Genomic DNA, 27,550 nt, shown 5'->3' with positions numbered 1-27,550 from the left:
ATGATGCTGTCACCACCATGCTTCATTGTGGGCATGGTGTCCTTGGGGTGATGAGAGTTGTTGGGTTTGCACCAGACATAGCGTTTTCCAAAAAGCTCAACTTTAGTCTCATCTGACCAGAGTACCTTCTTCCATATGTTTGGGGAGTGTCCCAAATGCTTTTTGGCGAACACCAAACGTGTTTGCTTATTTTTTTCTTTAAGAAATTTATTTTTTCTGGCCACTCTTCCGTAAAGCCCAGCTCTGTGGAGTGTATGGCTTAAAGTGGTCCTATGGACAGACACTCCAATCTCCGCTGTGGAGCTTTGCAGCTCCTTCAGGGTTACCTTTGGTCTCTGTGTTGCCTCTCTGATTAATGCCTTCCTTGCCTGGTCTGTAATTTTGATGGGGGGCCCTCTCTTGGCAGGTTTGTTGTAGTGCTATAATCTTTCAATTTTTTTCATAATGGATTTAATGGTGATCTGTGGGATGTTCAAAGTTTCAGATATTTTTTTATAACCCAACCCTGATCTGTACTTCTCCACAACTTCATCCTTGACCTTTTTGGAGAGCTTCTTGGTCTTCATGGTGCAGCTTACTTGGTGGTGCCCCTTAGTGGTGTTGCAGCCTCTGGGGCCTTTCAGAACAGGTGTATATATACTGAGATCATGTGATAGATCATGTGACACTTAAATTGCAAACAAGCAGACTTTATTTAACTAATTATGTGACTTTGAAGGTAATTCTTATTTTGGTGATTCATAGCAAAGGTGGTGAATACGTAAGCACAAACTACTTTTCCATATTTTTTTCATTTCACTTTACCAATTTGGACTATTTTGTGTAAGTCCATTACATAAAATCCAAATAAAAATCAATTTAAATTACAGGTTGTAATGCAACAAAATAGGACAAACGCCAAGGGGGATGAATACTTTTGCAAGGCACTGTATATGTAACATGTATGTATATTATGCAAAAAAGCTGTAAAAAAACTGAGATATTTGTCCTCCGAAGAGGGCGGGTAGTGGAGGGGTTAATAAAAAATTAATAAATAAATTGTTGGCTGCTTTTCCTTCACTCTGTGGTCCAACTCACCCCAAACCATCTCAATTGGGTTGAGGTCGGGTGATTGTGGAGGCCAGGTCATCTGATGCAGCACTCCATCAATCTCCTTCTTGGTCAAATAGCCCTTACACAGCCTGGAAGGGTGTTGGGTCATTGTCCTGTTGAAGAGCGCAAACCAGATGAGATGGCGAATCACTGCAGAATGCTGTGGTAGCAATGCTGGTTAAGTGTGCCTTGAATTCTTAATAAATCAGCAAGTGTCACCAGCAAAGCATCCCCACACCATCACACCTCCTCCATGCTTCACGGTGGGAACCATACATGCTGAGATCATCCATTCACCTACTCTGCGTCTCACAAAGACACAGCATTTGGAACCAAACATCTCAAATTTGGACTCATCAGACCAAAGGACAGATTTCCACCGGTCTAATGTCCATTGCTCGTGTTTCTTGGCCCAAGCAAGTCTCTTTTTCTTATTGGTGTCCTTAAGTAGTGGTTTCTTTGCAGCAATTCAACCATGAAGGCCTGATTCACGCAATCTCCTCTGAACAGTTGAAGTTGAGATGTGTTGGGCTGCAATCTGACATGCAGTTATCTCTAATCAACTTATCCTCTGCAGCAGAAGTAACTCTGGGTCTTCCTTTCCTGTGGCGGTCCTCATGAGATCCAGTTTCATCAAATGACTTGATGGTTTTTGCGACAGAACTTGAAGAAACTTTCAAAGTTCTTGAAATTGTCCATATTGACTGACCTTCAAGTAATGATGGACTGTCATTTCTCCTTGCTTATTTGAGCTGTTCTTGCCATAATATGGACTTGGTATTTTACCAAATAGTGCTATCTTCTGTAAACCACCTCTACCTTGTCACAACACAACTGATTGGCTCAAACACATTAAGAAGGAATGAAATTCCACAAATTAAATTTTAACAAGGCCTGTTATTAATTGAAATGTATTCCATGGGACTTCCTCATGAAGCTGGTTGAGAAAATACCTAGAGTGTGCACTTTTGACTAGTACTGTATGTGAAGAATTGGATCAAGTGGTCGGTGCACACCGAAGCCCACTCCATCTGTTCTATTGTTTTTTGATGAAGTCTCTCATTTCTTACATGTATTTGGGTTTTATGCGATACCCTGTGACAGCCTTCATGCCCAAACCCATGCAGTGTGATAAATGCAATTATTTGGTCATGTGTATGTAGACGGAAGGATATCTTATGTCTAAATGCTGCAATTGTGGCGGTGATAATGCACCCATATTTCTGAATGGTCCTATTAGGGTGAAGGAGACGGAGGTGGCAAGAATGTCCAGCATGTCTCCTATCCGGAGGCGGTGAGAAAAGTGGAAGAAATTAGTGAAGTTGAAGAAATAATGATATTAGTAGTAGCTAACTGTGGCTATGGTTTATAGCATTTGTTTAGAGTTATCTCTTGGGCTTTGAGCATGTGCAGGTATTGGTTAGTTAGCTGTGAGCTAGTGGCTAACTAACTTTTGCCAGTCGATTTATTGGTTCTGTTTGGCCTACTGATTTTGACTATGGGGCATTTGAGCCGGCAGTGTGTTTTGTAGAGATAGTTGGGTTTTTTCTCAGGCTAATGAGGGATCGTTATGTCAGGTGACAGAAATGCTGGAGGTTGAAATAGCAGAGGAGTTTAACAAGTGAGACGTTGCAGTGATGTTTTGGGAGAAGTGGAGTGAGTTCTTGCCGCCGGTTCTGGTGTATACAGGAGATGGCACTGCTGAAACAGCAGAATAATTGAAGACTGCATGTTGTGTTGCCAGTCAGTCAGACAGTCTTGTCACTAAACCAGTTTCCCGCCAGTGATCAGTGATGAGCTAGTTTCCTCAAATGATCTGGTTTGTGAAACGTCAGGTGTAATCGGGGCCCGGAGTCTCAAGGAGAGTTTTGAGGTGAGGTATCCCCAGTTTGTGAAATTACTCACATTCAGAAAAGTGCTGATGGCAAACCAGATGAGGAAGGAGGAGGATTTGTGTGGGGACTTTTGTGTGGGAAACATTCCTTGGCCAAACTAGACAGTGGTTCCTAGGAAATGGTTCTCCCTTGTGAGGAAGGTGATTAATTGTGTGTCTCTAGCTGAGACCTGGGCAGAGTAATGATGTAGTGTGCCCTCTGCAGGTTGAGGATGAGGTTGATTCAGGTGTCAATTTGGGGACACGTTCTTTGCCATGGTAGAGGAGATTGGTTGTTGATCATTGCTGACTATGAGGTTGTTTGGGTGTCAGGTATTGATTTAGCTGACACGTTTCTTACTGAGCTGTGGAAAGGAGATACTTTCCAGTCATGTTGTGAGGATTTTCTGGAAGACGCAGCCTGTGTTTTGCAGGGTAACATGGCTGCCTAGCGATGAGAATCAGGAGCTTGAAGAATTGAGTTTGATGGAAAAGCCAGATCCACCAGTATTGTCACTCTCAGTAGGTTGTCTGATGAGTGAGGAGGATATGAGGAAAAAAACAGTTCCCCTCCAGTGAGTGCTCGGGGCTGGAGAAAAGGGTTGTTTGGGAAGATGGATGGTGTGAGTTGGCTGAAGTTGTAGTCGATGTTCACTTTTCCCTGGTGGTGTTTGCTCCAAGTCTTTTAACGCTGGCTACATATCAGATGGAGCTTGTTGCTTGTGACCATGGGCCTAGTGAAGGAAGTTGGTCTCTCAATTTAGAACCAGATGGGTCACAGCGGTCCCTTTGTTTGTTCAAGTTAGACTATTTGGCAGGAAGACATTTCCTGTGCAGAGCAGTGAATTTTATGGTTTGTCTGGTTTTCTAGAATGTCTATCTCAGACTTAAGGTTTTCTGTAGTCAGTTAGTTAGGTAGTTAGACAACACTACCAGGATACACTTCCACACTCCATCCCTGAGGTGGCAACACCAACCGGGTCAAAGGCCAGGAAGCCTTGATAAGCACATCAGGTGCTGTCAATTAGGGTTCAGCATGGCGAGCCATGAGGCTGTTGGTTTGTTTGCTGACCATGTTTTGGTTTTGAAAATGTCATTTGGGCGTGCCTGTGTGTGGTTTCTTTTTTGAATATATTTATTTCCCACACCACCAACTGAACAACAGTAATCCATTTGTGCTGGCTGACCATGACGTCAAGAGAGCAAGAGCTGGCCCTGGACCAAGGTAAGGTTGCTATCTCCTGGGTACATACACTTACTTATAATATTAATACACACATCAAATCAGGTTACAGACCAGTTAACTAGACCTAAGACCCCTAGACTTAGCGATTGCAAAAATATTAGCAGACTAATTGTTGGTTTAGTAAGTGTCAGTGAGCAAAAAGTTGGTTTGGTTACCGGGAGATATGAGACATACTGTATTGCCTGTTTTATACTGAGATTTTCTTTGTATTGCAACACACAGTGTATACATTAACATTATCACAGTCAATACAATGTTGCCATGTTACTTAATCTACAGTGCCATCAGAACATTTTCCTCCCTGACTTATTCCACATTTTATGTTACAACGTGAATTCAACATGTCTACACATTATTATTTTCACAATTCTCCAAACTCTGTCAAATTGGTTGCCGATCATTGCTGAACATCCATTTTCAGGTCTTGCCGTAGATTTAAGTCAACTGTAACTCGGCCACTCGGGAATAGTCATGGTCTTCCTGTTTAGCAACTCCAGTGTAGATTTGGCCCTGTGTTTTAGGTTATTGTCCTGCTGAAAGGTGAATTCATCTCCCAGTGTCTGGTCAAAAGTAGACTGAACCAGGTTTCCCTCTAGGATTTGCCTGTGCTTAGCTCCATCCCAGTTATTTTTCATCCCAGTCCTTAAAGATTACAAACATACCCAAAACATGATGCAGCCACTACTATGCTTGAAAATATGGAGAGTAGTACTCAGAAATGTGTTATATTGGATTTGCCCCAAACACACGTTTGTCCTGTATTCTTGCTTTGCCACTATTTTTGTTTTGGAATATATTTATTCTGTACAAGCTTCCAACATTTAACTACAATGTTGTTGGGCCATAATAAGTTTTCTCCTGTCACAGCCATTAAATGAACTGTTTTATTAAAGTCACCATTGGCCTCATGGTGAAATACCAGAATGGTTTCCTTCCTCTCCAGCAACAGTTAAGGACACCTGTACATTTGTAGTGAATGGGTGTACTGATACACCATTCAATGTGTAATTAATAACTTCACCATGCTCAAAGGGATATTCAATGTCTGTTTTTTTTTTTTTTTACCCATCTACCAATAGGTGCCCTTTGCGAGGCATTGGAAAATCTCCCTGTGTTTGAAATTTACTGTTCGACTGAGTGAACTTAGTCACTGGGTACAGAGATGAGGTAGGCATTCAAAATCATGTTAAACACTGTTATGCACACAGTCCATGCAACTTGTTAAGCACATCTTTACTCCTGAATTTATTTAGGCTTGCCATAACAAAGGGGTTGAATACTTATTGACTCAATACATTTTAGCTTTTCATTTTTTATTAATTTAATAGTTTTTGTATTTCATTAAATTGTATTAATAATTCCACTTTTACGTTATGGGGTATTGTGTGTAGGCATTTGACAACAAAAAAAAATCACAATTGAATCCATTTACAATTCAGGCTGTAACAACTAAATGTGGAAAAAGTCAAGGGGTGTGAATACTTTCTGAAGGCATTGTGTGTGTGTGTGTGTATGTATGTATGTATGTATGTATGTATGTATATATATATATATATATATATATATATATATATATATATATATATATATATATATATATATATATATATATATATATATATATATATATATATATATATATATATATATATATATATATATATATATATATATATATATATATATATATATATATATATATATATATATTTAACTTTCCTGCCACTAACTGCACATTTACTGAGGTTCTCGCTTGCAGTTTTACTGGTGTGTAGGAGTGCCACCATCGTAACCATTTATCATAATTTCAGTTGATTTTAATCTGGTCAACCGAACTGTGAGGATTGTGATGCCCTTTCAGTTTAACCACTGCCTGACTGTTTCAGTGTAACCGCTATTACTCATTCCTTCACTGGAATCAGGCCCTCCCTGAGATCTGACATTGATGTTCAGACCCTCCCTGAGCACTGACATGCAGTCTCATGGAAACCTCCAGAACCACAGTAGAGAAGAGATTAGGGCATTGTTTTTTCCAGAAGTTATAATGATCAAAGAGTTTGTGATGTCTAAGATTTATACTATGGATGTTGTTTTGAGTACCATCACAAACATGTGTACTATAAACCAATTCGATGTGCCGTGAAGGGGAACTGGAGAAAGACCATTTAAATGAAAATTACTGAAAGGAATAAGTAATTTATCTTAGCTTCATATGCTAAATCTATATATTTTAACATTTTCAGTGAAGTTGCTTGATGCAGAACATGTCAGATAATCGTTTGATGGCAGGAATCACAGAGTAGAGATGAGATGAGGGGAGGATTTTATTACATAAAGAGACATAACAATTGATAATGGTTAATACTTACAAATTAATGTATTGCGCAGAGCCAGAAGTTTACATACACTTAGGTTGGAGTCAAGAAAACTCGTTTTTCAACCACTCCACCAATTTCTTGTTAACAAACTATAGTTTTGGCAAGTCGGTTAGGACATCTACTTTGTGCATGACACAAGTAATTTTTCCAACAATTGTTTACAGACAGATTATTTCACTGTATCACAATTCCAGTGGGTCAGAAGTTTACATACACTAAGTTGACTGTGCCTTTAAACAGCTTGGAAAATTCCATAAAATGATGTCTTGGCTTTAGAAGCTTCTGAAAGTCTAATTGACATAATTTGAGTCAGTTGGCGGTGTACCTGTGGATGTATTTCAAGGCCTACCTTCAAACTCAGTGCCTCTTTGCTTGACATCATGGGAAAATCAAAAGAAATCAGCCTAGACCTCAGTAAACAATTGTAGACCTCCACAAGTCTGGTTCATCCTTGGGAGCAATTTCCAAACTTCTGAAGGTACCACGTTCATCTGTACAAACAATAGTACGCAAGTATAAACACCTTGGGACCATGCAGCCGTCATTCCGCTGTCACGACGTTGCCCTCTTTGGGTACAGCAAGCCCCATCCCCCTCTCCCTCTCTTCTACACCCAGGCTGCTGTGGTCAGAGAGAGGTCGTAAATTCCTGGAGGAGATTATCTCCTCATGGCCACAGTATAGAGACAGTGAATTTTCATAGAGAACAAAGGAATTTCTTCCACCTCACAGAACTTGAGGTATGAACAACATTTATGTTCTGGAGAAGGTATGAAAGATCGGTGAAGAATCCAGCTACGAACTGGTCCGTTTGGTACCATTTTGTGACACTCATGGGAGACAATATGACCACATTACCATAACGTTGTTTATATAATAGCCTCAGATATGAGGTTTACGTCTAATTGTTGTATAAGATGAATGAGTGAGGATGATACTGTTTGTAAAATTGTGTAATGTGATTTTGGACTGTTTAATGAAGGAAACTCCAATTCCCTTTTGAGTTTAACTAAATCAGAGGACCGCCCATGAGCCCAGTTAGGGTTGGGCATCTTGGGACAGGCCCTTTTCTGCAACTCCCGAATAAAACCCCCACTTTGAGAATTTCTCAACAGACCATGTTTCCCTCAATTACGAGAGGACAAAGGTTGCAGACCAGCTTACCTCGATAACGAGAGGGCCAAGGTTTGAGTAGATGGCTGAATCTTTTAACCATACCACGTGGTTAAACTCTTAGACTAACGATACCGACAGAATAAGAACAAGTCTTTGATATGAATTACTAGTCTGCAGCTAGGAATTCAGTATCATTGAACGGGAAGAAACATCTCTCCATAACGACATGAATGAATGTCACTCTGAACTATCCATTCTAACCACGACAGAGAGGACGGACAAACTCTCCAACAGAAACAAACTTTTCAACAGAGACCCCCACTTCCCTTTTGTCTAACAAGCTGCCATGCCGGTTTAGCCCACTAGGGCACATTCCCCTATCATTTCTTGTAACCATATTTACCTTGTTTGTGCACTTCTGTGATTGTTTAGTTAGTTAACTTGTTATGGCTGCAATCCCGCAAATGGGATCGATATGACAACTACCAGTGAAAATAGAGGGTGCCAAATTCAAACCACAGAAATCTCATAATTACAATTCCTAAAACATACATGTCTTATATCATTTTAAAGTTAATCTTGTTGTTAATCCCACCAAAGTGTCCGATTTCAAATATCCTTTTCAGCAAAAGCACTACAAACGATTTTGTTAGGTCTCCACCAAACCACAGCCATTTTCCAGCGAAATATGGCATTCACAAAAAGCAGAAATAGAGAAAATTAATCACTAACCTTTAATTATCTTCATCAGATGACACTCATAAGACTTCATGTTACACAATACATGCATGTTTTGTTTGATACAGTTCATATTTATATAAAAAAATATTGAGTTTACATTGACGTATTAGATTCACTAGTTCCAAAAACATCAAGTGATTTTGCATAGCCACATCGTTTCAACAGAAATACTCATCATAAATGTAGATGACAAGTTATACACATGGAATTATAGATATACCTCTCCTTAATACAACCGCTGTGTCAGATTTCAAAAAAGGTTTTACGGAAAAAGAAACCCATGCAATAATCTGAGACGGAGCTCAGAACAGTAGCCAAATTAGCCTCCATGTTGGAGTCAACAGAAACCAGAAAATACATGATAAATGTTTCCTTACCTTTGATGAACTTCATCAGAATGCAGTCCTGGAATCCCAGGTCCACAATAAATGCTTGATTTGTTCGAAAATGTCCGTTATTAATGTCCAATTAGCTACTTTGGTTAGCGCGTTTGGTAAACAATTCCAAAGTCACAAAGCGCGTCCACTATAACGTGACGAAATGTCCAAAAGTTCAACAGTCAGTAGAAACATGTCAAACGATGTACTGAATCAATCTTTAGAATGTTGTTTACATATATCTTGAATAACATTCCAACCGGAGAATTAGAATGACTTCAGATGACCAGTGGAACGCAGGTCCATCCCCTGTGAACGTGCATGGTCAACTCGTGGCAGTGGTGACTATTTCCTGTCTCATTCGACCCCCCCCCCTTCACATTAGTGTCATCAGACAAAGTTCTATTGACTGTTGACATTAGTGGAAGGCGTAGGAAGTGAACTCATCCATATCTCGCTGTAATTTCAATGAGAGCTGAGCTGTCAGTTTTTCTTCCTGCAATATGAGTTCTGTTATACTCACAGACATAATTCAAACAGTTTTAGAAACTTCAGAGTGTTTTCTATCCAATACTAATAATAATATGCATATATTAGCAACTGAGACTGGGGAGCTAGCCGTTTACAATGGGCACCGTTTCATCCAAGCTACTCAATACTGCCCCTGCGGCCATTAAAAGTTAATAAATAAATAATTTAAGACAATTGATGTATGGATGGCTCATAGTGAAGACTGGGTTCGTGCAGATAACCAACAATTTACAACGTTTGGAATGAGTCTAACGTGAGGTAAAATAAATCATTAATTCAGAAGACTATTGATCAGATGTGAAAATATCTGAAAAGTTATATTAGGAAAATTATAACTTTGTAATCTGAATATTTTCCTTGCTGCCCCGACTTCCTAGTTAATTACAGTTACATGATTAATCAGTTTAATCGCGTAATACTAATTACAGAGAATCTTTAAAAACTGAAAGTCTTCATTTAATGATAGTAAAGACACGACACCGCTCAGGAAGGAGACGAGTTCTGTCTCCTAGAGATGAACGTACTCTGGTGCAAAAAGTGCAAATCAATCCCAAAACAACAGCAAAGGACCTCGTGAAGATGCTGGAGGGAAAAGGTACTAAAGTATCTATATCCACAGTAAAACAAGTCTTATATCGACATAACCTGAAAGGCCACTCAGCAAGAAAGAAGCCACTGCTCCAAAACCGCCATATAAAAGCCAGACTACGGTTTGCAACTGCACATGGGGACAAAGATCATACTTTTTGGAGAAATGTCCTCTGGTCTGATGAAAAAAAAATAGAACTGTTTGGCCATAATGACCATCATTATGTTTCGAGGAAAAAGGGAGAGGTTTGCAAGTCGAAGAACACCATCCCAAGCGTGATGCACGGGGGTGGCAGCATCATGTTGTGGGGGTGCTTTGCTGCAGGAGGGACTGGTGCACTTCACAAAATAGATGGCATCATGAGGCAGGAAAATTATGTGGATATATTGAAGCAGCATCTCAAGACATCAGTCAGGAAGTTAAAGCTTGGTCGCAGATCTTCCAAACAGACAATGACCCCAAGCATACTTCCAAAGTTGTGGCAAAATGGCTTAAGGACAGCAGTCAAGGTGTTGGAGTGGCCATCACAAAGCCCTGACCTCAATCCTATAGAAAATGTGTGGGCAGAACTGAAAAAGCGTGTGCGAGCAAGGAGGCCTACAAACCTGACTCAGTTACACCAGTTCTGTCAGGAAGAATTGGCCAAAATTCACCTAACTTATTGTGAGAAGCTTGTGGAAGCCTACCCGAAACATTCGACCCAGTGAAACAATTTAAAGGGCAATGCTAGCAAATACTAATTGAGTGTATGTAAACTTCTGACCCACTGGGAATGTGATGAAAGAAATAAAAGCTGAAATAAATCATTCTCTCTACTATTATGACATTTCACATTCTTAAAATAAAGTGGTGATCCTAACTGACAGGGATTTTTTTTTGTTGTTGTAAACTTCCGACTTCAACTGTATGTTCCGTTAACATACAGTATATTATATCAATCATTTTCCCCTTTAGATTTTCAGTAAAGTTGGTTTGTGCAGAAAATGTCAGAAGCGTTTGATTGAAACCTCCGCTACAGAAGGGGATACTGAGTGTTTTTTTGATCCACACCCCTATCTGTGACCAACAGATGCCTATCTATATTCCCAGTCATGTAAAATCTGTAGATTGTTGCCTAATTAATTAATTTCAATTGACTGATTTCCTTATATGAAATGTAATTTAGTAAGATCTTTGAAATTGCTGCATGTTGCATTTATATTTTGTGTGTGTGTGTGCAAAATATAAAGGATGGTCAATCGCACAAAGGACAACCAGCCAACTTGACACAACTGTGGGAAGTGTTGGAGTCAACATGGGCCAGCATCTCTGGAACGCTTTCAACACCTTGTAGAGTCCATGCCCCAACAATTGAACCTGTTCTGAGGGCAAAAGGGTGTAACTCAATATTAGGAAGGTGTTCTTAATGTTTTGTGCACTGTGTATATTAGGAACTCACTCAACTTACTATTGAGAGTAAGAATAGTAGAATACACCAGGTACATTTCGAAACTTGGTTGTGCATCAGCAGTTTTTCTGTCAGTCACTGACAGTCACTCAATTAGCCATGTCAATTAACCATTTTAAGATTGGTAGTTAGTTTAGCCAGCCATCTAAACTTGATTTAAAAACTTTGTTAGTCATTCTCACTCATATCAAATTAACATGGCATAAGTCGTTAGAAAATGTGTAGAATTGCATTTTCTCTCTAACCCCCAACCATATCTTGCTAAGGGCCTCCAAAAGGCTGTCCAGAGAAGGGACAATAGACACTACTGGATACAATTCTTTGAGTGCAGAGAGGAGGTGCAAGAGTGTCACTTTCCTGTAAACCCAGGTTAGTTAACGTTAGGGGGTTCTGAGTCGATATGACGTCTTCCTTCGCCTGGTTAGACCGCACAAACACCATACACACTAACACTTCTCACGAAGCGCAGCAGACTCTTGATGAAAGCAGGCTGAGTAGCTGTAAGCTTTTTCATGTGGCAGTTCCTACTTCCCACTGAGAAGTGTGTGTGCTTCTGAAACTATCATTTTCTGCTGCATCACTACTTACAAATAAAAAAATATAGATGCACAATCCTCTCTAACTTTCATGTTTAATTATATAGGTGCAGCAGTCCCCCTACTCTACCCAAAAGCTCAAACTTTCCTCATAGGTCACATGTAGTTCTGTGGGGCTGTGAGTACAAGTGAGGGGTTTTCTCAAGAAGTCTTTCTAGGTTGTCCTCTTTGTCTGGCCCCACGATGAGATGAACAAAGTGGTGAGAAGGGCGGAGGTCAGCTAAACACCCCACGTCCTCTCTTTGTAGCTTTGCACTGTGCAAAGACCCCACTAAGGAGAGGTGGTTTGGAGAGCATATTAAAGAGACACTTTTTCAGTGTTTAATGACACTGTAATAAATTATCACTGCATGTTTAACTTCCATTTTCTAAGTCTGTGAGCGCATGTGCACATGCATGTATGAAAGTCTGTGCGAAAAGTGTAAATTAGTTTCTCTACTCTCTACTCTGAGGTCATTATCTACCTGCCCTGCAAGAGCACCAGTCACCTGTCTAAGTTTCATTTTGACAGGAGAGAGGATGTCGAGAGAGTGCGAGGTGGTGTGGGCTTGTCACACACCCACCCAGCGTAGGGGTGGAAGCTGTGGGTTCCAGTCGCCTTGATACATTTTTTTTGTATATATATTTTTTTAAGACCATGGCTCAGATATAGAACCACACACCTCCTGCACACAGAGGCAACACACACTCCTCTCACACACACTGCAGCATGAGCGGTACCCAGGGCTATACATACCCCCAGATGTTTCTAGTGAACTACAGTGGAGGTTCACAGCCGTCGGTCCAACCTCCAGGCCTGGTACCTTGCTGGTCCTTCCCTCCTGCCCAGGAGAGGGTAAGGGAGCAGGGCAGGGCCAGAGGCTGCAGGGGGGTTGGCTCCTGGAGCCTGGTTGTGGCTTTGCTGTTTCTGCTGCTGCTGGTGTTTGGGGCTCTGGGGCTGGGAGCCTACCAGATACACAAGTTACAGACTCAACTGGATGGGATACAACAGGTGAGGGGTTTTGCTCAGTGTTTGTGTGGGGTTCTCCTGGAGCAAGTCTGCTCTGATTTCTATTTGTATCAAAGTATCTCGTCACTTCTGTCTCAATGCTCTTTCTGTAGGATATTATAAGAGCATCTCTCTTTGCAATGACACTGCACTGCTCCTCTGCAAAAAAAATATCAATGAAATGGATGCAGGGAGGAATCTGTGGTAGTTCATATTTAGCATCTTGTTGCATTTCATTGTTTTGTTGTTGGGAACATCTTAACTTACTGATGAGGAAAACAGGCATATAGAAAGCAATAGAAATGGCGACCTTTTGTAGGCACTAAGTCCACTATGGCTCGCTGGGCAAAAATGTTCCTATGGGGAAATGAATGGGGTTTTTGGATGAACGCTGAAAATAGTCTGTGGTAAACACATGCTTAGGAGATCTTATGTTTTGTTTTTTTGATCATCTTCATCAGCTAACGTCACTTTTTGAGTTTAAGCATTTATGTGCTGAAAACGAGCACAAAAAAGTCTTCATAATTCATAAAAGTCATGTTAACTGACTGATATTATCTAGAACAAAATGCATAATATCCCCTAAGACTGTGATAACCTCAGATCTCATTTTTGGCATTTATCCCAAATCCTATTTTTAATTTCCCCCATAGGGGCAACATTCATTTCCCCCATAGGAATAGCTGGACGAAACAGACATAATTCACTTCTGGCTTTTAGTACTACAAGCTGGCGAGCTCTGTAGTCTGTTTCCCCCCCTCCCCTAAAATGCAATACAACGTGCAACAACGGTTGAAAACTCTGAACCTAAAAAGAGATGATTGTGACCACTGGAAATTGAGTGGGAGACTGGTGAGAGGTAGGTGGTACAAACAGACTGAGGTAAAGGGTAGATGAAAAAAGGTTTGACTTTCATGCAAGTTTTATTGCTGCCTCTGCATCTCAGACTATTAAGTAGCAATGACATTTAAAGACCGGAATCTGTTCAGAATTGTGGTCACCAGTCCAGCGCTGCTACAGGATATCCTTGACTCATATCAAAGAACACGTTCAGAAAGGAGCTGATGTTCAACGCACATTAGCGCAACATTTCTCTATAACCCTTAACCCCAAAATGTAATTTAAAATAACCTGTGTGCATGTTAACGTGATGTGACATTGTCTTTTTTTCTTCTTATTTCACAGGTTAACATTGAGAGCCAAGGTTGTGCGCCTGAGAAGCTAGTGGGTGACCTTCCAGAGTCTGATCCAGACACAGGGAAGAAGGCCAGCAGACCTGCAGCACACGTCATAGGTAAGTAATGGGGTGTGCAGGCTTTTGCTCCAGCCCTTCTCAAACACCTGATTCTAGTAATCGGCTGCTAATCAGGACCATGATTAACTGAATCAGGTGTGCACCCCTGATGTAGAGTAGGGACTGTAAAATCCAGTGAAGTCTCATATCTAACCCCACTCTCCCTTCTGTCTCCTTCAGGCCGGATCGAGAAGGATGTTTCCCAGAATACCTTGCGTTGGGAGCCCAAGGCAGGGCGGGCCTTCACTGAGGGAGGCGTGGTCTATCGGGATGGTGGTCTGCAGGTCAACGAGACTGGGCTCTACCACATCTACTCCCGGGTGCAGTTTGAGGCCAATCACTGCACCCCTACAGATGCCTTGATTCACTCTGTGTTTGTGAGGAGGCCCTGGAGCTCCAAGCCTCTCACCTTGATAGAGGCGCACAGGGAGGGCTACTGCAGCTCGGGCTCTAATGGGCGTGTCTGGACCTCTGGGAGTTACCTGGGCTCCACACTGCAGCTGGAGAAGCAGGACTGGGTCTATGTGAACGTCTCCCACCCAGCCATGCTCAGCCACACTCATCATGCCAACTTCTTTGGACTCCACAAGATCTAGCGAAAAAGGATGAAATCTGGAGTTGGTTTCAACTGATATTTCACTCAGAGAACCTTAACACTAAAATGGAGAAAAAAGTAGTATTTATTATGATAAAGATCTGACACTGATTCCAACTGCAGGTGCATGTTTGGGATTTTATATCCGTCAACAGGGATCCAATTGTTTATATTCTAATAAATGTATTTAAAAAAAATTAAAGTTCAGACTGAGATCTTTGTCAGAAGTGATTGTATAACAGGAGGATGATTAGTGTTATTTTATTGTGTTTGTGTTTTTTGTTATGTCCCTTACATTTTGTTCTCTCAATCTGTTACTCCCTTGCTTCATTAAAATTGTATTTTTTTAAATGTAACCTTTATTTAACTAGGCAAGTCAGTTAAGAACAAATTCTTATTACAATGACAGCCTAAATATTTCATCACAGTTTGCAGACCTCCAAGTTTATGGTTGAGCCGGTGCGGACATGAAACTAAGATTAGGGTTGAGATATGAAAAGGGCTAACTGATTTCCAGTGATTATACAGAACTGTGGGGAATTGTTTCTATCGCTGAGCACCTTGGAGTCTGGCCCTGAATGACATGAAATGCAATGCTCACTTTACTCTAAAGGGGGTCAGGGTCATTTTACCCACAAACGCAAGCAGACTTTCCCCTGTAATTGTCAGGTTGTGCGCTACTGGTGTAGAAGTCAGGTTCCGTAGAGCAGAGAGTTGTGATCAGGCGCACACTTTATTTGGCAGAAGCAAACAAACGGACGCAACTGTATCAAACAAACCTCCAGCAAAAGCTCAAAGTCACCAAGATGCTAAATGTTTAACAATTAAACATACTATGTGTTGAACATGGTACCCGGAGAAAAACCAGCCTGGCGCATCACACAAAACACGTAACAAAAACAATTCCACACAAAGACATGGGGGGGGGGACAGAGGGAATATATATGTAGCGTGATTAGGGATGTAAACCAGGTGTGTGGGGAAACAAGACAAAACACATGGAACAATGAAAAGTGGAGCAGCGACGGCTAGAAAGCTGGTGACCTCGACCGCGGAACGCCGCCCGAACAAGGACAGGAGCCGACTTCGGTGGAAGTCGTGACAGTAATGCTGAGTTATGGGGATTATTGTGTAACAGGAATGTACATAGCAACACAATAGTGAATGAGGGGGAACAGCCAGAGCAGGGCATCCCGTGGCCTTGTCCGAATACACATATTTGCATCCTAAATAGTAGGCCGTTTGAGTATGCGATAAAGTAACATTTATTGGATGCGACATTTCAAAAATGAGTATACTTTAAAGGCCCGGATGTTATACTCATTCCGGCTTTGACAACAGCTGACCAATTAGATTTGCGGATGCACTACCTAAATCAACGAATAGAGGAAAATGGCGAATTCTCAGTATGTGAAAATAGAATGTTTAATAGAATACGGCATGTCGAAAATCGTGTATGGTTTGAATGCCAGGATGCTATACTAATTTCAGCTCTACATCTAGTATTATTCGATGCACACTTTATTGGAAGAGGTGGGCTGAGAGTGATGGGCCCTAGTTCTCTTCAAGTAGCCAACAACAAAACTATGCTACTTAATTGGGAAAATGCCAAAGCTTCTGCAGTGGTTCTCACTGAAAAGTGTTTCTTGTTCTGTTTGCCTTCATCAGAGCTTTTAAACGAAATACTAAACCACCTTTTGATTTCTGAATGTGTGGCACCGAGGACTCAGGATGTTGCTGCATTATTGATGTCATGTAAAATAGGCCTTTTGATTTGAACATATGGATTGTTTTTGTTTTATAGGCTATTTAATTAATTCATGGATCAAGCCTTCACAGTCATTCTGAACTCGTTCCCAATGATCAGTCAGAGTAAGTAAGTTTGTTGCTGTCCAGCGGTTCTGAATATGCAATGCACCCGACTGTCCACGTTTTTCTGTGCAATAGACTTATGATTTGAACATTTTAAAAGTGTTGGTGTGTGTACTAGGCTATTTGATTTAAATGTATATGTGTTACACCACTGGTTTCACTAACAAGTATGTTGAAATGGAACCAAATAATCTGTTTCTGTCTTCAGTCCTTTTAAAAATAAAATAGATTGGCTATATGGTCTACTACAGTATACTGTAGGTTGAATGTGATAGTCTGCCTATAATGAGCCTGTGTTGGCTTATAACTGCATTGCTATTCTATTCAGAATGAGAGAAATGTACAAAATTGGAAATGAGCTATTACCAGGCTGGTTAAAATGCAGTGCAGGTCTGTTGAATTTGGAAAAATCCACCTGCACTCGGCCCCGCCCCACCTACTTAGCCAATCAGAAGCCGCTACTGCATTGCGGCTGTGGCATACTGCAGACTTTTTAGGGAGTGGTTCCTAATCCATGACAGGATCTTTTATTTCTAAGGGCCCAGGGTTCCGGTCTAGAAGCACGGTTTCAACAGCTCCTACAGTTTTGCTTCGGTACTGCAGTTTAACTGACTCCCAGCACAGAAAGACAATTTCCATACACAGCCACACAGAGAAATTAGAATTGAACTTTTCTAATAAGACACTTTAGTCATCGACTTTGAACACAAAACATCCATTAAAATTCTGCAAATAATTATCGCTGGGGCAGATATTTTTTTACCACTCACAGCCGAAGATAATAACATTTTATATTCTGCAATATAGGGGTGGCAGATAGCCTAGTGGTTAGAGCATTGGGCCAGTAACTGCAAGATTGCTGGATCAAATCCCTGAGCTGACAATGTGAAAGTCTGTTGCTCTGAACAAGGTAGAAAACACCCTGTTCCTTGGTAGGCTGTAAATAAGAATGTGTTCTTAACTGACTTGCCTGGTTAAATAATTTTTAAAAATCAATGTCTGCCATGTTTTTGGATGAGGTGACGAGGTAGTCTCTGCTCTCGCTTACGCATGTGATGTTGGTCCATATAAACCGAGAAGGGGGTAGCTGCCTCCCAATTATGGCAACCAGAATATGGGCAAGTGGGTATGTAGAAAGGAAAGTAGTGGGCATGTGGAAAGGAGTGGGTGTGTGGACAGGAGTGGGTGTGTCGAAAGCACTCTGTTATTGGTTAGACTGTTGAGATTGAGCTGTGTTGTTTTTCTGACTGCTGTACAATGAGTTACCATACCGTGAGAGTTTTGACTTTTGCTTTTAAACCAGATGATGAGTCTGAGTTGTATTTCACTGTTAGTTTTGTATCAAGGTGACATCTAGATGGTTATCAATATAAGTTATTTCTTGTGTAGGCTGCTGTCCTATTTGGAAAAAAAATCATGTGAGAGAAGAAAATGGCCAAGTTAGCTACCACCGGCAACAAGACCGTGATACCCATTAGGAAGCACTGGTGCACTGGTCGCTGGCTTATCTCATCATACAGTCCAATCAGACACGCCAAACAGTCTTGAGTGGCAACAAATCTGCCCAATTAGCTGATTCGATTTCTATACACACACACTTTTCAACACACCCACTTGCCCATACTCCGGTTGCCATATTAGGCTGCAGCTATCCATACTGGAAGCAACCCGGATATATGTATCGGGGTATGTAAACCTCAGTAGATTCCCTTGGACCCAGTCTCCAGTTATTTTTATACCTCAGTGCTCCATATCCCTGAGTGTGCATATTTTTGCAGGATCTGAAACCAGATTAAATACATACAGTTGAAGTTGGAAGTTTACATACACTTAGGTTGGAGTCTTTAAAACTCGTTTTTCAACCACTCCACAAATTTCATGTTAACAAACTATAGTTTTCGCAAGTCGGTTAGGACATCTACTTTGTGCATGGCACAAGTCATTTTTCCAACAATTATTTACAGACAGATTTTTTCACTTATAATTCATTGTATCACAAGTTACATACACTAAGTTGACTGTGCCTTTAAACAGCTTGGAAAATTCCAGAAAATGATGGCATGGCATTAGAAGCTTCTGATAGGCGAAATTACATCATTTGAGTCAATTGGAGGTGTACCTACCTGTGGATGTATTTCAAGGCCTACCTTCAAACTCAGTGCCTCTTTGCTTGACATCATGGGAAAATCAAAAGAAATCAGCCAAGACCTCAGAAACATTTTTGTAGACCTCCACAAGTCTGGTTCATCCTTGGGAGCAATTTCCAAATGCCTGAAGGTACCACGTTCCTCTGTACAAACAATAGCATTCAAGTATAAACACCATGGGACCACACAGCCGTCATACCGCTCAGGAAGGAGACGAGTTCTGTCATCTAGAGACGAACGTACTTTGGTGCGAAAAGTGCAATTAAATTCCAGAACAACAGCAAAGGACCTTGTGAAGATGCTGGAGGAAAAAGGTACAAAAGTATCTATATCCACAGTAAAACAAGTCCTATATCAACATAACCTGAAAGGCCGCTCAGCAAGGAAGAAGCCACTGCTCCAAAATCGCCCAAAAAAAGGCAGACTACGGTTTGCAACTGCACATGGGGACAAAGATTGTACTTTTTAGAGAAATGTCCTCTGGTCTGATGAAATACAAATAGAACTGTTTGGCCACAATGACCATTGTTATGTTTGGAGGAAAAAGGGGATGCTTGCAAGCTGAAGAACACCATCCCAAACGTGAAGCACAAGGGTGGCAGCATCATGTTGTGGGGGTGCTTTGCTGCAGGAGGGACTGGTGCACTTCACAAAATAGATGCCATCATGAGGCAGGAACATTTTGTGGATATATTGTTGCAACATCTCAAGACATCAATCAGGAAGTTAAAGCTTGGTCGCAAATGGGTCTTCCAAATGGACAATGACCCCAAGCATACTTCCAAAGTTGTTGCAAAATGTCTTAAGGACAACAAAATCAAGGTGTTGGAGTGACCATCACAAAACCCTGACCTCAATCCTATAGAAAATCTGTGGGCAGAACTGAAAAAGCGTGTGCAAGCAAGGAGGCCTACAAACCTGACTCAGTTACACCAGCTCTGTCAGGAGGAACGGGCCAAAGTTCATCCAACTTATTGTGGGAATCTTGTGGAAGGCTACCCGAAACATTTGACCCAAGTAAAACAATTTAAAGGCAATGCTACCAAATACTAATTGAGTGTATGTAAACGTCTGACCCACAAGGAATGTGATGAAATAAATAAAAGCTGAAATAAATCAATCTCTCTACTAAAATAAAGTAGTGATCCTAACTGACCTAAGACAGTGAATTTTTACTGATTAAATGTCAGGAAACTGAGTTGAAATGTATTTGGCTAAGGTGTGTGTAAACTTCCGACTTCAACTGTAGCTAGTTAAATCAGAGTTAAATGCCAACAAGATAATATTCGCAATTACACTAAGCAAGAAACAAACAACCAAAATATGATTTTGTCATGAATTTAGTAGACCTACCATTTACCATTTACATTTTGCGGACCCACACCAATTGTCATTAGCTAGCCACTCTAGCTAGCTAGCAAGCTCTAGTCTAGTCCATGTGGCTAGCTAGATCACCAGCGGTGACAGTGAGGTCCATATGAGATTCAAGGCTCTAATAAGTAAAGAAAATACAGTTTGATGAGCTAGTTAAGTTAACTAGCAATGTACAGTACCAGTCCAAAGTTTGGACACATCTACTCATTCAAGAGTTTTTCTTTATTTTTACTATTTTCTACAAAAATAATACTAGTGAAGACATCAAAACTATGAAATAACACATATGGGATCATGTTGTAACAAAAAAGTGTTTAGAGATATTTCAAAGTAGCCACACTCTTGGCATTCCCTCAACCAGGTTCACCTGTAATGCTTTTCCAACAGTCTTGAAGGAGTTCCCACATATGCTGAGCACTTGTTGGCTGCTTTTCCATCGCCTCTCCCGAGTCCATACCGAGTTGCAGCGATAGGACAAGACTTTAACAACCAATTGGATATCACAAAATTGGGCAGAAAAGGTGGTAAAAAGTAAAAAATAAGATGGCACAATCGATCATGTTTTTAAATTTACGGATAGCCAGGGGCACACTCCGACACTCAGACATCATTCAGAAACAAGGCATTTGTGTTTAGTTAGTCCCACAGATCAGAGGTAGTAGAGATGACCAGGGATGTTCTTTGATAAGTTTGTGAATTGGACCGTTTCTGTCCTGCATAGCATTCAAAATGTAACGAGTCATTTTCTCTGTCAGGGAAAATTAATGGAGTAGAAAGTACATCGTTTTCTTTAGGAATGTATTGAAGTAAAAGTGATCCAAAATATAAATAGTGAAGTAAAGTACAGATACCCCAAAAAACTACTTTGGTAGTACTTTAAAGTATTTTTACTTTATGAGGATTTTCAATTTTCACCTAAAATTATATACCCATATCTAACTGCCTGTAGCTCAGGACCTGAAGCAAGGATATGCATATTCTTGATAGCATTTGAAAGGAAACACTTTGACATTTGTGGAATTGTGAAATAAATTTAGGAGAATATAACACATTAGATCTGGTAAAAGATAATACAAAGAAAAAAACATGCGTTTTTTTTGTTTCTTTTTTCTTCCATCTTTGAAATGCAAGAGAAAGGCCCATATATGACTTAGGAATCGAGGCGCAGTTTAGATTTTGACCACTAGACAGCAGCAGTGTACGTGCAAAGTTTTAGACTGATTCAATGAACCATTGTATTTCTGTTCAAAATGTTTTATCAAGACTGCCCAAACATTTTCAAGTTCATAACTGTGCACTCTCCTCAAACAATCACATGGTATTATTTCACAGTAATAGCTACTGTAAATTGGACAGTGCAGTTAGATTAACAAGAATTTAAGCTTTCTGCCCATATCAGATATGTCTTTGTCCTGTGAAATTTTCTTGTTACTTACATCCGCATGCTAATCACATTAGCCTGCGTTAGCTCAACCGTCCGAGGTTTCAACTACTTTACACCACTAGTAAAATATCACTATTGTATATGAATTGTATATTATTAAGATACAGTACCTTGAACATTTATGGATCTGTTAGACGCTTACATCAAGTTATTTTCTCTGTAAACTGATTTGACAACTGATTTGCATTTCTGGGGTGAGAAGGGACAAAGTAAATTAGAAATGGCAATCCAGAAAAAATGGAAATACAGCCTAATTTAAGATATCAAAAATGCCACCGTACACTTTAAGATGGGGGATGCAACCAAGCTCACATGAAACCATTCATGAATAAAAATGATCTGAAGTACGTAGGCACCTACCTGCTTAGTATAAACAATTATAAATACCCAAAAATAGATTGAATGAGCTTGTCATTCACAATACTGATGAAAAATCTAGTGCATTGATTTAAATATGGGTATTACGAGGACATCTAGTGGGCACCGGGTTTTTCATCCTCGTCACTAGCTATCATAAATGTGTATCCCCCCTCACAAGCTTGATGTTGGGTGAATCCCCTTTCATATGCAAAAAAACAACTCGAGATATTATGCACTTACATACAATTACATATATTTGATGCAGGTATTTACTTTGCAACATATATTGTCAATAACTAGAACAAAATATAATTGCAGGAGCTATGCATCTGTATACCGGCATTTTTATATACCTCTACTAGCCAGCTAGATGGATCAGTCCAGTCCCAGAGAGGCAGTTTGTTCTGCATGCCTCTCTTAACTTCAATACAATGTGTCATCATGCATTTGTGCATGTACACTGGTAACTATCAAAGCCATACAAAAATATAATGGCCATCTTGCTAGCTAATTTTGCTACCTCATCAATTAGTATTTTCTGAGCTATTTCTGCACAATGGCAATTATTAAAGCCTTGAATCTGGTCATCTAGCTAGCCGGAAGCCAGCAGGGTTGCATCAGTTTCCATTGGACTAGAGCTTGGTAGGCTGGCTAGCTCGGTAGCAGCCTATGCTGACTCGCTTATCTAGCATGTTAACGTTAGCCAGCTAGCTAATGTCGATACACTAGTTGTGGGGACGCAAAATAAAGCAAATGGTACTGAACTCATGACAAGATTATGTTTCGACATTGTAGTGGCTATTGCTGGTTTGTTTGTTTTTTGCTTAGTGACATTGGTAATACCATCCTTTGGCATGTAACTTTCATTTCACTACCGGTATGTATACTCCGGTTTCAGCATGAGAGATTGAGTCCCAAAGTCCCAAATTCCATTGAGATACTGTGAGAATTTGCTCACTCACGAATAAGGAGACTCAGAAATAAAAGATCCAGTCACGGATTAGAGCCACTCCAAAAGTTTAAGTATGCAGTTTAAGTATGTAGCATGCTATTATTGATATTCGGAAACGACCAGTGACTGTGTTGTTCGCAATCTTAACCTGTGCCATAAAGCTTCAGCCTTCTTGGCATAGTTCCTAGCAGTGGAGATTTTACCATGTACGGTGGGGCAAAAAAGTATTTAGTCAGCCACCAATTGTGCAAGTTCTCCCACTTAAAAATATGAGAGAGGACTGTAATTTTCATCATAGGTACACTTCAACTATGACAGATAAAATGAGAAAAAAAATCCAGAAAATCACATTGTAGGATTTTTTATGAATTTATTTGCAAATTATGGTGGAAAATAAGTATTTGGTCACCTACAAACAAGTAAGATTTCTGGCTCTCACAGACCTGTAACTTCTTCTTTAAGAGGCTCCTCTGTCCTCCACTCATTACATGTATTAATGGCACCTGTTTGAACTTGTTATCAGTATAAAAGACACCTGTCCACAACCTCAAACAGTCACACTGTTTATTTTTATTTTTTATGCAACACTAAACAATACATTAATTGCACTATTAGGGTGAAAAACGATGTCCATAAACTGTTGGGGCCTACTTAAAGCTGTCCCAACAGTAGAGCTTTCTTTTCAGCACCATAGAGTGAATCCTTACCACCACTACACCTGGCTATCAGCAGAGCCTTGTCTGGCAGCGAAACAGTTCATTCAGTCTCATTTACTGCCTTTTTAGAAAACATAGCTGATATGGCTGACTTGCCTAAACAATGTGGTTTTTACTGACAATTGAGATGTACAAACTATGGCATAAGGGAATGATGAGCGGAATGTATAGCGACCATAAAGGGCTAATTGGTGGAGTCCTGCGGAGATGGTTGTCCTTCTGGAAGGTTCCTCCATCTCCATAGAGGAACTCTGGAGCTCTGTCAGAGTGACCATCGGTTCTTGGCCTCCCTGACCAGGGTCCTTCTCCCTCGATTGCTCAGTTTGACCAGACGGACACCTCTAGGAAGAGTCTTGGTGGTTCCAAACTTCTTCCATTTAAGAATGATGGAGGCCACTGTGTTCTTGGGTACCTTCAATCCTGCAGAAATATTTTGTTACCCTTCCCCAGAACTGTGACTCGACACAGTCCTGTCTAGGAGCTCTACGGGCAATTCCTTTGACCTCATGGCTTTGTTTTTGCTCTGACATGCACTGTCAACTGTGGGACATTATATGGACAGGCGTGTGCTTTTCCAAATCATGTCCAATCAACTGAATTTACCACAGGTGGACTCCAATCAAGTTGTACAGTCGTGGCCAAAGGTTTTGAGAATGACACAAATATAAATGTTCACACAGATGTTACTATGGAATACTGAAGTATAATTACAAGCAGGTCAAAGGCTTTTATTGACAAATACATGAAGTTGATGCAAAGAGTCATTATTTGCAGTGTTGACCCTTCTTTTTCAAGACCTCTGCAATCCGCCCTGGCATGCTGTCAATTAACTTCTGGGCCACATCCTGACTGATGGCAGCCCATTCTTACATATTCAGTGCTTGGAGTTTGTCGGAATTTGTGTGTTTTTGTTTGTCCACCCGCCTCTTCAGGATTGACCACAAGTTCTCAATGGGATTAAGGTCTGGGGAGATTCCTGGCCATGGACCCAAAATATCAATGTTTTGTTCCCCGAGCCACGTAGTTATCACTTTTGTCTTATGGCAAGGTGCCCCATCATGCTGGAAAAGGCATTGTTCATCACCAAACTGTTCCTGGATGGTTGGGAGAAGTTGCTCTCGGAGGATGTGTTGGTACCGTTCTATATTCATGAGTGTGTTCTTAGGCAAAATTGTGAGTGAGCCCACTCCCTTGGCTGAGAAGCAACAGCACACATGAATGGTCTCAGGATGCTTTACTGTTGGCATGACACAGGACTGATGGTAGCGCTCACCTTGTCTTCACCGGACTAGCTTTTTTCCAGACGCCCCAAACAATCGGAAAGGGGATTCATCAGAGAAAATGACTTTACCTCAGTCCTCAGCAGTCCAATCCTTCTTCCTTTTGCAGAATATCAGTCTGACCCTGATGTTTTTCCTGGAGAGAAGTGGCTTCATTGCTGCCCTTCTTGACACCAGGCCATCCTCCAAAAGTCTTCGCCTCACTGTGCGTGCAGATGCACTCACACCTGCCTGCTGCCATTCCTGAGCAAGCTCCGTACTGGTGGTGCCCCTATCCCGCAGCTGAATCAACTAGGAGACAGTCCTGGCGCTTGCTAGACATTCTTGGGTGCCCTGAATCCGTCTTCACAACAATTGAACAGCTCTCCTTGAAGTTCTTGATGATCCGATAAATAGTTGATTTAGGTGTAATCTTACTGGCAGCAATATCCTTGCCTGTGAAGCCCTTTTTGTGCAAAGCAATGATGACGGCACGTGTTTTTTTGCAGGTAACAATGTTTGACAGAGGAAGAACAATGATTCCAAGCACCACCCTCCTATTGAAGCTTCCAGTCTGTTATTCAAACTCAATCAGCATGACAGAGTGATCTCCAGCCTCGTCCTCGTCAACACTCACACCTGTGTTAACGAGAGAATCACTGACATGATGTCAGCTGGTCCTTTTGTGGCAGGGCTGAAATGCAGTGGAAATGTTTTGGGGGGATTCAGTTCATTTGCATGGCAAAGAGGGACTTTGCATTTAATTGCAATTCATCTGATCACTCTTCATAACATTCTGGAGTATATGCAAATTGCCATCATACAAACTGAGGCAGCAGACTTTGTGAAAATTTATATTTGTGTCATTCTCAAAACCTTTGGCCACGACTGTAGAAACATCTCAAGGATGACCAATGGAAACAGGATGCACCTGATTTCGAGTCTCATAGCAAAGGGTAAATAAGGTATTTCTGTTTTTTATGTTGAATACATTTGCAAACTTTTCTAAAAAAGTTTTTGCTTTGTCATTGTGGGGTATTCTGTGTAGATTGAATGGAGACAATTTTTTTTAAATCAATTTTAGAACAAGACTGTAACATAATAAAATGTGGAAAAAGTCAAGGGGTCTGAATTCTTTCCGAATGCACTGTAGTTTTGACTATAGGGTGAAATTTCTGTCTAAATAGAAAGAGGCAACGATATCTGAATGCGAACTGAGAGACAGTTTAGTTGCAGCTGCCAGACCTCATGTCTCTCAGGTGTTAGGTTGATGAAAACACTTGTCTGTCGGTGCTGAATAATATCCCCATGCCTCTCATCACCTGCACCTCTCAATGTGTGAAACTAACCCTGACACTCACTTGAGTTTGAGTCCAAGTGGAGTCTCAACTTCTCATGTAAAGAGGGGAAAGAAGTTAGTGTAGGTATAAAAATAAATAAAATCCAGAAGTGTGTGAACTAATGAGCATGTGTGCAACTGTCCGTGTGCTTGTGTGTTTAAATATGTGTTTGGATCTGCATGTGTGGGTGCTCATGTGTGTCAATGCATGCAAGTGTGTGTGTGTGGGGGAATTGAATCTGCATCAGGGACCGACGGGCCCACCTAGTCTCCTCTCCCCCCTCTCTTCCCCCATAAATCACACTCTATCCCCCGTGACAGTCACACAGGAAGTTAGAGCAGCGTCAGAGGAACGCTCTGTTCTTCTCTGAGGTCTGGCTGTGCCCATCATGCACCCCTCAGTGTTTTTGTACATGCATGCATGCGCGCAGTGCAGGAGAGGCAGACGTTAAAGCTGCAATGTGTGACTTTTCGGGTGACCCCTTAAGAAGCGGTCGATTGCTATATTTCTATGCTTCCCGTTCTTAAGTTTTTTTGCATCTTTTACTTTCGGTTTTGTACACTAGCTTCAAACAGCTGAAAATATTATATTTTTGGTAATTGAAAATATTTTGCACAGCGGTTTAGATGGTACAATGATTTCAAACACGTATTTTGTCAAATAAACTGAAATTAGGCAAACTATTTGAATTTTAGCAACCAGGAAATGGCGGAGCATTTCTGGATATTGCACCTTTAAATGTTGCAGCACTGCCTCCGCATTCATCTCACTGCAGTTGCAAAAGGGCCAAGCTTTTACAGTAAAACACATTGTAAGGGATTTCCTCCTCTTCTTCCGAAGAGGAGAGGCGAAAAGGATCAGAGGACCAATATGCGGCGTGGTAAGTGTCCATGGTTCTTTTAATACGTAAAGGTAAACATGAACAACTGACTACAAAAAACAAGAAACGTGAAAACCTAAACAGTCCTATCTGGTGCAAACACAGAGACAGGAACAATCACCCACAAACACACAGTGAAACCCAGGCTACCTAAGTATGATTCTCAATCAGAGACAACTAATGACACCTACCTCTGATTGAGAACCATACTAGGCCGAAACATAGAAATACCCCAAAACATAGAAAAACAAACATAGACTGCCCACCCAACTCACGCCCTGACCATACTAAATAAATACAAAACATAGGAAATAAAGGTCAGAACGTGACACACATATACAGTAG

The 27,550-nt window shown here is 40.8% G+C and overlaps 1 protein-coding gene across 2 annotated transcripts; it reads left to right on the top strand.

The window, feature by feature from the left end:
- Window positions 1–3,973: 3,973 nt before the first annotated feature.
- Window positions 3,974–15,212, top strand: faslg (Fas ligand (TNF superfamily, member 6)). Of its 2 annotated transcripts, none has more exons than XR_002473593.2 (3): window positions 3,974–4,190; window positions 14,158–14,266; window positions 14,447–14,931. XR_002473593.2 is itself a non-coding variant. In XM_021604209.2 (3 exons), exons 1-3 carry the CDS (start codon window positions 12,694–12,696, stop codon window positions 14,860–14,862), a joined length of 807 nt encoding a protein of 268 aa, XP_021459884.2. In that variant the 5' UTR covers window positions 12,582–12,693; the 3' UTR covers window positions 14,863–15,212. The 2 variants fall into 2 exon arrangements, 1 of the variants encoding a protein (XP_021459884.2); XM_021604209.2 differs by lacking the exon at window positions 3,974–4,190 and adding an exon at window positions 12,582–12,975 and having other exon boundaries at window positions 14,447–15,212.
- The last annotated feature ends 12,338 nt before the right edge of the window (window positions 15,213–27,550 follow it).

This window comes from Oncorhynchus mykiss, chromosome 5, assembly GCF_013265735.2.
Source record: "Oncorhynchus mykiss isolate Arlee chromosome 5, USDA_OmykA_1.1, whole genome shotgun sequence".
NCBI lineage: Eukaryota > Metazoa > Chordata > Actinopteri > Salmoniformes > Salmonidae > Oncorhynchus > Oncorhynchus mykiss.
This window is presented reverse-complemented; position numbering and strand designations above follow the sequence as displayed.